This window comes from Chanodichthys erythropterus, chromosome 3 (genome assembly GCF_024489055.1).
Source record: "Chanodichthys erythropterus isolate Z2021 chromosome 3, ASM2448905v1, whole genome shotgun sequence".
Taxonomy (NCBI): Eukaryota; Metazoa; Chordata; class Actinopteri; order Cypriniformes; family Xenocyprididae; genus Chanodichthys; species Chanodichthys erythropterus.
In genome coordinates, this window is record NC_090223.1 from 22,200,514 (window position 1) to 22,215,280 (window position 14,767).

The window sequence follows — 14,767 nt, forward strand, 5'->3', positions numbered from 1 at the left end:
TAGGTATAACACTGTAACATATTTTGCCAGCATATCTTTTTTGTTGCTGGTAAACTGATGCTTTAGTGCAATGTGCCATAAAGATTATATGATATATGCAGGTATGTGCGATAGATGCTATTTACACTAAGTGACAATATGCGATATGCTGTTTACACTAGGTGAAAACAGCGATAGATGTAAAAGTAATATTTTTTATAATAAGAGTAAATAATAACTAGATGCTATCTATACCTTATATTGGCAGATACTATTTGCACCTCAGTATTTTTGTACATTAACAGGATGCAATAATATCATAGAGTGTATATTATTATATTTATTAAAATTATTAAATGGATGCTGCCTTATTAAGAGAATAAAAACCCTCCCTACACCTTCCCCTAACCCTACCCAACAAACACTTTTAATATTAACACTCGTCTGCAGTTTATTTCCACTTTTACAACATTATTTCCAGTATTACTGAAAATAAATGTGAGCTCGGCAAAAGGCAGATTTGAACCTGTGACGAAGGCCAGAAAAGCCAGAAGTGCGAGTCTTGGTATAGTGATGGTGTTCTATATAATATTGTAATTTTAGTTAGTCTGAAACAAATGCAGTGGTTTTTAAAAAGACTAGCATTTCTGATCCCTGTGCACGTGACATTAATGGTCACAGTGTGTATATACATTTATACAATACAAACCCGATTCCAAAAAAGTTGGGACACTGTACAAATTGTGAATAAAAACAGAATGCAATGACGTGGAAGTTTCAAATTTCAATATTTAATTCAGAATACAACATAGATGACATATCAAATGTTTAAACTGAGAAGATGTATCATTTTAAGGGAAAAATAAATTGATTTTAAATTTCATGGCATCAACACATCTCAAAAAAGTTGGGACAAGGCCATGTTTAACACTGTGTGGCATCCCCTCTTCTTTTTATAACAGTCTGCAAACGTCTGGGGACTGAGGAGACAAGTTGCTCAAGTTTAGGGACAGGAATGTTGTCCCATTCTTGTCTAATACAGGCTTCTAGTTGCTCAACTGTCTTAGGTCTTCTTTGTCGCATCTTCCTCTTTATGATGCACAAAATGTTTTCTATGGGTGAAAGATCTGGACTGCAGGCTGGCCATTTCAGTACCCGGATCCTTCTTCTACGCACCCATGATGTTGTAATTGATGCAGTATGTGGTCTGGCATTGTCATGTTGGAAAATGCAAGGTCTTCCCTGAAAGAGACGACGTCTGGATGGGAGCATATTTTGTTCTAGAACTAGGATATACCTTTCAGCATTGATGGTGCCTTTCCAGATGTGTAAGCTGCCCATGCCACACGCACTCATGCAACCCCATACCATCAGAGATGCAGGCCTCTGAGTGCTGATAACAACTTGGGTTGTCCTTGTCCTCTTTAGTCCGGATGACATGGCGTCCCAGTTTTCCAAAAAGAACTTCAAATTTTGATTCGTTTGACCACAGAACAGTTTTCCACTTTGCCACAGTCCATTTTAAATGAGCCTTGGCCCAGAGAAAACGCCTGCGCTTCTGGATCATGTTTAGATATGGCTTCTTTTTGACCTATAGAGTTTTAGCCGGCAACGGTGAATGTCACGGTGGATTGTGTTCACCGACAATGCTTTCTGGAAGTATTCCTGAGCCCATGTTGTGATTTCCATCACAGTAGTGATGTATGTGATGCAGTGCCATCTAAGGGCCCGAAGATCACGGGCATCCAGTATGGTTTTCCGGCCTTGACCCTTACGCACAGATATTGTCTCACTTTCAACATTTGATATGTTATCTATATTCTATTGTGAATAAAATATAAGTTTATGAGATTTGTAAATTATTGCATTCCTTTTTTATTCACAATTTGTACTGTGTGTCCCATATATATATATATATATATATATATATATATATATATATATATAAAATATATCCATATGTAAAAAAGCTTTGAGCTAACTTCTTTGCCCTTTCTAAATTTATCTTGTTTATTGGTCTTTCCGCTGCTACTGCGGTATCAGTCTTATACACCACAGTGATTCATTCATATACCCTCAGGCTCCTTTTTACGCATGTGTTGCCTGATAAAAAATTCGAAACGTTGATAAGGTATCTCAGTATGTTGTTGTATAATCATAGAATCCAGTTCTTCCTCGTACAGCACCACAGGCTGGAAAACTTCATTAGCATTCTCCATCATCTTTATAGCCTATTCATCTGAAGAGGGACAAATCAAGCTGATCTGGATTAATCTGATAGTCTCATGTGCCTTCTCGCACTCTGTTTTCATCTTTCTTCTTTCTCTTTTTTTGACAAACTCCAGCATGCTGCCCGGGACGTATAAAGCTGTAATGACCTCTTGTTTTCCACTGAAGCGTAATTGAAGTGAATTTTGAATTCATGGCGATTTAGTCATGCTAACTCTCAGCAATTTAGAACTGCAGATGCCAAAGAACATTTTGTATAATGCAGGATAAAGACCAGATAGAAAGACAAACTACTTTATAAAGGCATGTTCAGTGAATATTTTCCCCAAACAATATTGGCGCTGTAATGTGGTAGTTACAAAGATATCCAGCCGAATCTTGACAACTTTGTGCGACAAGCCCTTTTGTTTGAGAATTTATTTGATATCCTGATGTTATTTTTGCTCTTCAGGAAGGTTAAACTTTACTTTAAAACAGCCATGCTTTGTAAACATGTGCTGTGTATTTCTGTTCATTCTGAGCTGGCACCCAGCATGATTCTCCAACAGTCTGGCACTAAACTATGACTGCCCTGTAAACACTGGCAGAACTGTCCAGAGGCGATCTTTGTGTACAGCACTGCAGCCATGTGCTGCTGTTCCTCCACTGTAAACACTTTCACTCTATGCTTATGCTTTGAAAAAACAATATACTGTTGTCTATTAAGGACTGCTTCTTATATGATCAACTAAAGTGGACATGCATTAATTTAAGCATGTATGTTGTATAGCCGGATGTAAATTTGAAATAATTTAAAGGGGCCCTGATATGCCCTTTTTTGCCCTTTTGTTTGCCCCAGTCTTGTTTTTGTGGGCTACTAGAATTGGTTTTCATGCTTGAAAGTAAAAAACAAACAAACAAACAAAAAAAAAAACACATTATTAATCCCATATTTGATATTGTTGCAGCACCTCTCTTCCCAATCTGTCAGTAATGCTCAGTTTAGTTCCTGTCTCTCTGAAGCCCCTCCTTCCGAAAAGTTCAGTGTGCTCTGATTGGTCGGCTGGACCACTGTGTTGTGATTGGTCAATTGCTTCGAGCGTGTTTGGGAAATGTCACGCTCCTTATCATAACCGCAAGTTAGGCCTAGGCCTCACCCCCTTTATTTTGCATATGCCTTGGGTGGAAATTATTTAAATGAGGGATATTTTTGATGTGTTCATTCTCAGAAGAAATGCAAAAAAGCAAAGTTCTGCTTCATAGGCTTCAAAAGGAAATGTAATTTAGTCAAGTCAAGTCATCTTCATTTATAAAGCGCTTTTCACAATACAGATTGTTTCAAAGCAGCATCACAGTGATAATAGGAAAATTAATGGGCAGAGGTTGTTTCAGCTTTACAACAGCTCTAAGAAAAAGTTATTATTGAGCTAAAGTAGGTTTTTTTTTAATTGAATCACTTTATTTAAGTTATTAACTTAGGGGCTGCTTAAATGACACCTTTTTAAATGAAAACGGAAGACTTTTAATGCGTTTTTACCATTCATTTACGTGTTTAGTCTATAGGATTGTGCATTTAAATGTGTATGTTCGCAGATGCTTAGTTTACACATAGAACAAACATTGGGTCAAAAATTGTATTAGTTTTAGTTATAATGCCAAATGAATTTGCAGGAAAATATCATACTGTAGTATTTTATTGGAGGCGCAACCTTTGGGGTCAACAACAAAACATGGCAGCAGTTTAATTTCACTTATAGAAGTTTTTAAACCTTTTGTTTTAAAAACTTTTTGTTTTAATGTTTTTGTTTTTCTCTGCTGTTCATTAACCTATCAAAACAGACCGAGAATCACTGCTGTATATCCCTGGATGCCCTATCTGAGGCTGACTAGAAAATTATGTTTGCACAAGAATGTTTCTGTGGGAAAATCGTTCTTGACTGAATGCTTGGAATGAGGGATGCTGTTTTGCAAGAGTTAGCATAAAAAATCCATCTTGACTCACAGGAAACATGGGCCGACTGTGTAAGAAAAATATGGTAACAATTTTCAGTCATGGCTGCGAAAAAGAAAAATTGCTTTTGCAATGTTATTCAGTAACTGCCCCCAACTTGGGCTGACTGTGAAGGATATAGTCTGTTTTTATAGAATATCATTCATGATAAAACAGTAAAATGACAACTCAAAGACAGAAAGACAATATATGTGTGCTCTCCTAAATCTGATGTAGTACCAATAAGCAATCAAAACTAGTAAGCACTAACAAAATGAGTGGGGCATCATACTGTAAATAATATAAAAATGCCTGTGTTTGTGTTAGAGACAACGTGGGAACGGCCAAGCACATCCAGCACCACCTCAAAGGCTACTGGGTCTCACCAGCACTCAGGTACTATTTTCACAAAGGTTTGGGAAAAATATTGATTTTCAATTCAATGAAATAGCCTTTACAATTGACATAATTCCAAGGTCATCATGAGTCTAACCTGAACTGAATCACAATGTTTGTGACTCAACAAGGCTGCATTTTCTTAATGCTACATGCTAAAAACTATTGCAAAAACCGTCAAAGCAAGTGTTATTTACACCAGGAGCAGTTGTCCACATCGTCCATAGAGTTAACAGATTCTACAGTTTGCATGATACATTTAAGATACAACCTAAATAAATGTGTGCACAATTATGTTATTGCTAAAACATGCAAGGACATAGACCAATACATCGAGATTTGACCATTTAAAGATGATCATCCTTGGTTCATAACTTTATCATTACTTGTTTTGGCAATTAACAGTTAAAATTAAAATGTATGTTTATGTAAGTTTTAAGAAAAAGGGTATTTAAACAGTCATCCACACACAGTACACAATTTCATAAGAATGAACTATATATGCAATGCTAATCGGCCTTGAATGCTATAAAATAATATATTTTCTGTCTCATTCTGTGATAATAAGCTACATTAGGTCACAGATAGAAGTTGTTTCAAACACTAGACTGATGTTATATAGTGAGTTTGAAACAAACATGGTATTTATCTAATAAATTGTTGTGTTTTAATACAATGCTAAGATAACATGCTAGCTAACCTTTATGCAGTGATTGTTTTATGCCTAATTTTGAAGAGTAAATCCACCTAAGATCAATGAAATGTTTCAAATGAAAAGGGATTTTTATTCACAAAGTTTTAATCGCCTTAAAACCCTCTATACCGCAGTTATCAACAAGTGTGTCATGCCACCATCACAAGCACGGCAGTCTCCTCTGAAATCACATTAAATGATCAAATAAAGCTTTGGACAAAATCTGCAAAAATATCTTCAATGCACCAAAAAACAACCCAGAAGTTAAAAAATGGTGGACAGAGGTAGAAGAAGAAGGGGAATGTGATAGAGCTGTAGAGAGAATACAGTGTGGACAGAGACAAAGGGAGAAGACATGGTGGACAGAAATGTTGGGAGAGGACAGAACGGACAGATGTGTTGACACAGGTCAAGGGAGAGGACATGTTGGACAAAGGTTTAAATTGAAGACATGTCAGAAGACAACAGGCTAAGAATCACAGACAAGGGAATAGCAGCAAGAATGTCCCAGTATTTCAGGAGACTGTAGTCTGTTTATCAAATGCTGGATGTCAGTGCTTATATCAGGGAAGGCTGGCTCATTAATGCTCTGACTGTGTGTGTTTCTTCAGCCCTGAGGGAAGGAGAGGGACAGCTCAAAGAAGAACAGCATTGTGCCACAGCCTCCGTCATAATAATCACTCACCACTGGACACAGTCACTGAACACGCACACACAGGCTGTTCAGCCTTAGCGAGAGCTGAACGTTAGCCATCTGTGGGCCATGGGGCCAGATTCAGCGAAACGATTACCGTTTGGACATAATGCATTATCGTGCACATTAGCTCCAGTGTGGTGTCAATACAGGTTTATTAAAGGGTTAATTCACCCAAAAATGAAAATTCTGTCCATAATTACTCACCCTCATGTCCTTCCACATCCGTAAGACCTTTGTTCATCTTTGGAACACAAATTAAGAAATTTTTGATGAAATCTGAGAGCTGTCTGACTTTAACCACCACTTTCAAGATCCAGAAAGGTACTAAAGATATTGGTAAAATTGTCTATGTGACTGCAGTGGTTCAACCTTAATTTTATAAAGCGTTGAGAATACTTCTTCTGCGCAAAAACAAAACAAAAATAACGGCTTTATTCAATATTCTCTTCTGTGTCCTTCTCCTATGCTGTTTAGCGTTTCTAGGTTCTACGTCAGAATGGCATCTCAGTATTGGCTGACGCTCTTCACATGAACAGCATGACTCATGCATGTGATGCTAATGCAGGAGCCAGACAATAATGAGTCGGTGTTCTGATGTAGAACCTGGAAGCGCTGGATGTAAACATAAGAGCATAAGAGTCTTTAGTACCTTTCTGGACCTTGACAGTGGTGGTTAAATTGCTGTCTAATGGAGGAGTTAGAAAGAAATCTCAGATTTTATCAGAAATATCTTAATTTGTGTTCCGAAGATGAACAAAGGCCTTACAGGTGTAGAATGACATGATGGTGAGTAATTAATGACAGATTTTTTTGGGTGGACTAACCCTTTAAGTCAGTGTGCAGGTGTCACTGCTCGCATAGGCTGATAAAAACATAGAACTCTTGCATTAGAAAATACTGACTGGTCTAAAACAGGGGTTCTCAACTCAGGCCCCCAAGGTCCACTTTCCTACAGAGCTCCAACCCTAATCGAACTCACCCGAACAAGCTAATTAATGCCTTCAGAATTACTAGAAAGTTGCTGGTCAGTGAGTTTAAACAAGGTTGGATATAAACTCAGCAGGAAAGTGTTCTTCAAGGCCCAGAGTTGAGAACCCCTGGTCTAAAACATGTACTATATTATGTAAGTATCACACACTTTTATTTAGTGTGATTTAGAGCAGTGCTTTACGAGCTGTGGGTCGTGCAGTGGAAATTGTGCAAGGTGTGAGAATGGTGGTGAGTTTATCCACCTTATTTTTCAGCTAAGAGTGGGCACAGCCATTTGTAATTTTAATGTGTCTGACTTCCAGTGTCATTCGCTTCCAATTATTTTTAGCTGTACAAAACAGCTCGTTTTGCTCCTTGATATTGCAGACTGGTGTTTCTTACCATATTATTTTAATGTATTGTCTTAATTATAATCACACTGGTTTGTAGCACAGACAGTTTTAGTTTGTCTTCCTGTTATTTCTCTATAGTGGCTAATAAATCGAAAGTCTCGCACATTCACAGAAAACACCTTGCTTCTATGTTGAATAATAAGGTGGATACCATGTCAGATACAGGTCCGTTGTCAATAGTGTAGCAATTTATGAAGCACAGCTCACACAGTCAAGTTAGTTTCAAATCAAGAAGCTGTGAACCAAATTGAATCTGTTCTGAAATCTGCATGGGGAACCCTTATGCCAATCCATTATACTCAAATGACTGGATTTTACACCATTAAAATATGGCCAAAAAATACCTCTCTAGTTGGGTTCTGGCATTACAAAGTTTGCAAACCCCTGACTTAGAGTTCACTTACAGGAATCATCCCCCTAGTGATCCCACTTGTCCCAGGTACAATGGTAGTAGCCCATGGGATCCTTTCCGAGATTAATCCAGCAACCTTCTGTCTTGAGCTTTTGTCACACACCAGCATTTGAACATATTCGCGGGAGACATTTGAGGTGACTGAAGACTCACTTTCTGCCTCTATGTTTCAGTAAATGGACGTCCACCTCTCGGAGCCTCTGGGCATGTGCTGGAGCATCCAGATGTGTCCCTGAGGAAAACCAACATCAGCAACCAGGTACAGTCCCATTTTGAGAAATCACCTGATCATGATTAAGGAGTGAAGTGTCTCTCATCTTCTGTGGAAAATCTGTGGAATGCTTCCAAGAATAAAGCGCAAACAATTTACAAATACCAAATGATTTGGTCTTCCATTGCTGCTTGGATTCTGACAGCAATATGTGAGTCAGTAGATCTGGTACCATCTGCGCCAATCTGGGGACAGTAACAGTTAAAGAAGATGGTGAAGCAGGGCCAAGTAAAACCCTCCCTATCCCACGTGATCGATGAACAGCCAGACAAGGGCAGCTCATGCCATCAGCAAATGGGAGCGGCAAAGAGTGGGCCATATGGACGGCCCAGTTCTGGATCCTTGTACTCAGTTAGAGTTTGATCTCAGGCCAGGATTGGGAAGGTGTTGGGTTTAAGCGGAGCTGGGGAGGGTTAGACGGATAGGACGAGGGACGCTGGGAGAGTCTGGGGTGCGGAACATTTATCGACCGGGACAGGGTGAGCGGCGAGGAACAGAACCGCAGGTTGCGGGCCTGCGCTGACATGTTCTGCAGGACGGTAAGACAGAAAGTGTGTGGTTGTGCACGTTCATTACCTTCTCATTATACAGAGTGCTGTGCATGCTGGATTTTTGGCCACGTATCTCGGCCATGTTTTTTTATTAGAAAGATGGAGTGTGTGTACATAGGTGTGCAGACTCTCGGCACATAATGCAAACACGCACTTTGCTAGTACAGTTGAGCACAGAGGGGGGGCAGTGTAGATTGATGCATGCTGGGAGATGTTTGCTTATACCCACGCTAAGCACACAGTCTCTAACACCTGCTAACACAAGGATAGTAATGCAGCGTCTGCAGCTTTAAATCAGGCACATACGGACACTCGCGCTCACCAGTCTTGGACACACACACCCCTCTCTTGAAGCACCAATACTGATGCAAAATGATTACAGATACCTTAAAGCATCAGCCAGTCTGAAAGATAAGCTCACACCAGCACACGCACTCATGCGCGCGGTGAGAAATGCTTTGTTTTAGCAGGTCATGTGGTTTGTCTCTGCTGACAGCATGCTGTTGTTTGTAGCTTACCTCCAATGATAATTAGCCCCATTTCACCCATCCTCCCTCTCTCTCCTCCCCCTCTCCTCCCCTCCTCGCTGCTCAAACACATGTACGCTGTAGAGAAGGAAGGGGGCGTGGTGCCGTTTGAGTAAATCATTTGCCTCCCATCATTTTTTCTCCCTATTTTTAGATCTTTTTTTTATTTTTAGGTATTTACATTATTATTTAAATTAGCTGCGTTTGCTAAGACACATCACTATTACTATCACTTATTAAACTTTGGCTCATTGCGCACCACACACCATTTGTACTGTGAATGATACCTCAATTATGTAGATTGCTTAGAAGATGTGTGTTATTACTTATCTAAGACATGTGATGATCTTTTGAATGGTCTTTTTGGCTGGCATGCAATCATACTGGTGGGGGGAAAAATAAGATTTACACTGAAAGAGAGACCCGAGACATTTCTAAAGACTAGAATATCATAGAGTCTTGGGGGTGGGCTCTTTTGACTTGGATCAGCAAGCAACTGCCTAGCAACCACATAACAGCATGATAACTACTAAGAGCACACAAAATTTGTCTTTTTATCTACCTTTTTTCTTGAGAGAATTTTCACAAAAGAAATGTATAGCCAATACTTAGCCCCAAAAATCAAGAGTATATATATATATATATATATATATATATATATATATATATATATATATATATATATATATATATATATATATATATATATATATATATATATATATATAATATACAGTCAAACCAAAAATTATTCAGACATTTTTTTTAAAAATATAGTTTTGATATATTTTTACTAGTGGGTGCAGGAGTTCATTTATGTAAGTGAGGATAGCAAAACTGTCATATTATACCCCAAAAATCTTCATACTTCAAAAATTCTTCCAGTAAAAATTTGGAAAAATTATTCTGACACTTTGACCTGACCATGTTTTGCTGACATAATTAAAATTATTTTTTTCTGACACAGTTTAACTCTGAGATCTTGTCATATTTTATTACCTTTTTTAACTATAGTGAATAAACTGTATTAATGAATGAAATGTTCAAGGTGTCTGAATAAATTTTATATATAAAATTGTGTTTTCATATTTTATATTTATTTACTTGTTTATTTATTCATTTATTCACCATGACTTTGTTTACATGATAATTAATCACATTTCCCCCAAAATTTCCATTACTGAAACTTACATTTGTATTTTTTTGACAGTACTGTAATGAGAATAAGATTGTTTTACAATAGAAAATATGCTATAAAAATTGGAATTGATTTCAGCGCTAAAGGATGTTCACTTCAGAATTAAAGTTTCCTGATAATTTACTCACCCCCATGTCATCCAAGATGTTCATGTCTTTCTTTCTTCATTCGAAAAGAAATTGTGTTTTTTTAGGAAAACATTACAGGATTTTTTTTCCATATAGTGGACTTCAACGGGAGCTTCAAAAAGCTCTACACGATCCCAGACGAGGAATAAGGGTCTTATCTAACGAAACGATTGGTCATTTTCAAAAAAAAATACAAATGTATATATGTTTTAATCACAAATGCTCATCTTGCACTAGCGTCCATGACTTCACACATTACGCGTCACATAGGCGTCACACGTGACGTATCTCATTTTCTCCTCCAACTTCAAAATCGCCTGACATCATTTTTACCTTTTTTTTTTATGTAAAAGGCATTTGATTTAGTCTTTGCATGTTTGCTTTGTAAACACTGGGACGGTACTTCCGCCTACGTCACGTGTGACCTTTCCAACGTGATTACGTAATGCGTGAAGTCGTGAACGCTAGTGCAAGATGAGCATTTGTGGTTAAAAAATATATGATTTTTTATTTATTCATTACAAAATGACAGATTGTTTTGCTAGATAAGACCCTTATTCCTCATCTGGGATTGTGTAGAGCTCTTTGAAGCTGCACTGAAACTGCAATTTGGACCTCCAACCCATTGGTAGCCTTTGAAATCCACTATATGGAAAAAAAAAATCCTGTTATGTTTTCCTCAAAAACCTTAATTTCTTTTCAACTGAAGAAATAAAAACAAAATATTTTTTTTTTGCTTAACACTTTCATGAGATTCACCCTCTTTTCTGTTGACCATGTGCCCTCTTAACTGTAATCAAAGTGAACCTCACCTACTCTCTGTGCCTAGTTCTCTCTCTCTCTCACTCCGTCACGCTTCCACGACCCCCTCCCCCCGAGACCCCCACCCCCCCACCGCCGCCCCCCTTCACACACACGCTCCACTCTGCATCGCTCGCCACAGCAACAGAGCCAGGCAGTCAGACTGCACGCGGGAGTCGAGCGGCAGAGCAGCGGCGTGAAAGTGCAAAAAGAGTGAGATAGCAAGAGAAAGAAAGAGAGGAGGCACGGAGCAATGGAGATGGAGGAAAGCTTTGATGCGGAGGGCAGTTTTGATGATGCCTCCTGTCTGTCCCCCCAGAGCCCAGGGTCCACATCCCCGGCCAGGAGGCAGAATAAGGAGAAGGAGATCAAGGAGACCAAAATCACTGTGAGTATTGACAATTGATTACACCTACACACTTACACTGCTGTCAATTAGACGTACAAATGAGATGCTCTTAATGCATCAGTCAATCAACTGATCAGCTTTAACGATAACGGCAATCAGAAAGAGCAAAGATGTGTGTGCTTTGCAGAACTGGCCCCTGGGATTTCAAATCAGTGTTTCCCTGAAGTGTTTCACAGATGTGAAACATCTGCTCAGTGTTTTGTGCCACTCTCTTCATTGCTTCGCCTGTGTGTGTGTTTCATGAGTGATGTTGCTGGAAGTTTGTGTGTGTGCTTCTGAGAGTCTGAAGATACACTATGACTAGTGGATTACATCACCATTGTTTTGCTAAACCATGTTTTAAAGGATTCACTGTTCATTCAAATAATCATTCCGAGATTAATTACTATGATGGAACTCCCGGGAACTGCTTTGAACGAAGCCAAATGGAATAAAATGGAGTGGAAAATATCAGACACTTTTCAAGAAACACTCTGTGTTTGTCATTAAATTTCCACACTTCCCAAGAGACCACTTGCTCTTCCAAATGCTCTTGACCAGCATTCGACCACATCAAGGAAGAGAGTATTTTGAATGCCAACTCAAGCTATACGGACACTGTTTCGTGAGATGCCTGATGCTTGACAGTGGGAATCTCGTGCACGTACTCGGCGCTTGCAGCGGCGCCACTTATTTTCAAATTATGTATGCAGTGTGAGTGCGGAGACGTGGCTTTGCAGCTGTATTTGAACCTTGCTTTGATCCAGCTTCACCTGGAAACAGTGTTTAAGGCTATACGCTCACACATCCAATGTGCTTTGGGTTTCATAGCAAGAAACGGTGCATATGGAAATGCAGATATGCTTCATAAAGCAGCACACAGAAGGTCAGATGATGCAGCCGCATGCCACTGCAGGTCATCTCGCAACACTGATTTATTCACACACTTCCGAATGAGCCCTAACATCCACTTTGAGAGTGTGGGTGATATTCTTCACGGGTAATTCGCATTCATTAAAACACACTGATGGTCAGTGGTGATGACTGGCACCTCTTCATGTAGTTGCTACAGTATATATTTATATTAGCATTCAGTGTGTTTATGGCAGGCTTGGGTTGGTTAGTGTTATGTAACCTGTAGTGTGAGATATATACAGATATTCTCGTGTGTGTGTGTATAGGGCAGGTGAGGTGTCCGTCAGACGAGAGAGAGACCGCCCACCAGAGAGAGGGAACTAGAGAACCGGGGAAGACATGTCTAGTCCAGTTTCCATGGTGACAAAGGCAATAGTACTGACTAATGGGTGTTGAAATAAAAACACACACACAAAGAGAGAAAAAGAAAGAGAACGAAATGGCAGGAATGAAAGAAAGCTGTCATTCAACCTGTCACTGTTTGTTCAGAGAGGCAACATGCAGTGTGTTTAGTATGCTGCAGTTTTAGCGGCAGGTATAAGACAGACTGCTCCAGTTTCATACGTGGTGTGCGTTAATAAACGTGTCATTTCCTCTAACAAAGGAAGTCTGTACGCTTATTAAAGCAAAAGAGATAATGTACAGTTATCGCAAAATAAACCCCTGAAGGGTAATCAGAAGGGTCTTGATCCAGGGTTGAAGGATTTTTTCTTTATAATGACCATCTGGCTGTACATTATTCCAGTAATTACACATATGGATATGGAAATATATGGATATGTATGTATGTGTGTATATCATGAGTGTAACAATATATTATTTCACAATATATCATAATACAAAAATGCAACAATATGTATTGTGGATAGTGACAATATGTATTGTGTGTAATTCACCCAAAATATATATAAAATAAAAAAAAATCAAGTTTACAGAGTTTTAGTGTCAGTACGACATTAAAATATAATGTTGAATATAATACAATGAGGGAATATTTGTGGGTCCTGATAATACCAAATGTCCTGCGTTACCAGGAAAATGTGGCCTATATTACTTTGAATAATCAGTGACAGATTGCAAACACATTCGTCTATAATAATTCTGTATTTTCAGCTTCAGAATTGTGAATATTTTTATTCTGATGTGTCACCATTGTCCTGTGCAATGGGTTACCAGGACCAAGTCCAAGCCTTTTCATTTCCACCCCCAATGTAATAACAAATTTAGCATTTTATCAAAAGTACATTTTTTGTTAACCTTTTACCACGTCTTGGAATATTGCAATTATATTGTATCGTGAGTCCAGTATCATGACATGAGAGTATCCTTAGACCGCTAGTGTGTGTGTGTGTGTGTGTGTGCTTTTGTTTATATTACATTGTGGGGACCAAATGTCCCCATGATGTAATATAAACCTGAGTTCACCTACATCGTGGGGACCAGCCAGCGGTCCCCAGAATGTAAATGGGTTTATAAATCATATAGAATGAGTTTTTGTGAAAAAGTAAAAGTTTGCACAGTTTCCTGTGAGGGTTAGGTTTAGGGGTAGGGGCAGGGTAGGGGGATAGAATGTACAGTTTGTTCAGTGTAAAATGCATTGAAGTCTATGGAAAGTCCCCACAATTCACAAAAACAAACATGTGTGTGTGTGTGTGTGTGTGTGTATATAATATATACATATAGCAGCTTGCATTCTTGCTGGCATTGTTTTTATGTACTTTTTTACAGTCTATGTTGTTACTGATTTCCAAATAGTTTCTAGTTGTTCCCAAAGACTTTCTTTTGATGAAACTTTTGTGCAATCTAACTTTTAATCCATTAAATCCCAACAATAACTATATTTTAGCATTAGAAACACTACAGTGACTAAAGAGCTTACACATACTGGTGTGGATTAACGATTACAGAAACATAAAAAATGATTTTGGTAATTAGCAATACTGTTATTTTATGGCACAATTTGTTATATAGGTATAAAGCATCACCTTGAAATATGACTGGCAACCAAATTGCATAATGTATATACACAAGTACTATTTATCACTGAACCAAGGCACTTTTTTTTTTTTTGCTTAAAAGGGACATATGCCCCTTTTACAAGATGTAATATAAGTCTCTGGTGTCCCCAGAATGTGTCTGTGAAGTTTCAGCTCAAAATGTGTGTGTCACTTTAAATGTAAATGAGCTGCTTACTTTAACAGCTCACGCTTCAGTTGCTCAACAACAACAA

The 14,767-nt window shown here is 38.5% G+C and overlaps 1 protein-coding gene across 1 annotated transcript in view; it reads left to right on the forward strand.

Moving 5' to 3' along the window:
• The first annotated feature begins 11,466 nt into the window (after window positions 1–11,466).
• gas7a (growth arrest-specific 7a) overlaps window positions 11,467–14,767 on the forward strand; it is a 32,248-nt gene continuing 28,947 nt past the window's right edge. Inside the window, exon 1 of the mRNA XM_067371823.1 lies at window positions 11,467–11,622. Coding sequence (XP_067227924.1) covers window positions 11,488–11,622 — 135 coding nt within the window. The 5' untranslated portion in view covers window positions 11,467–11,487. The remainder of the gene's footprint in view (window positions 11,623–14,767) is intronic.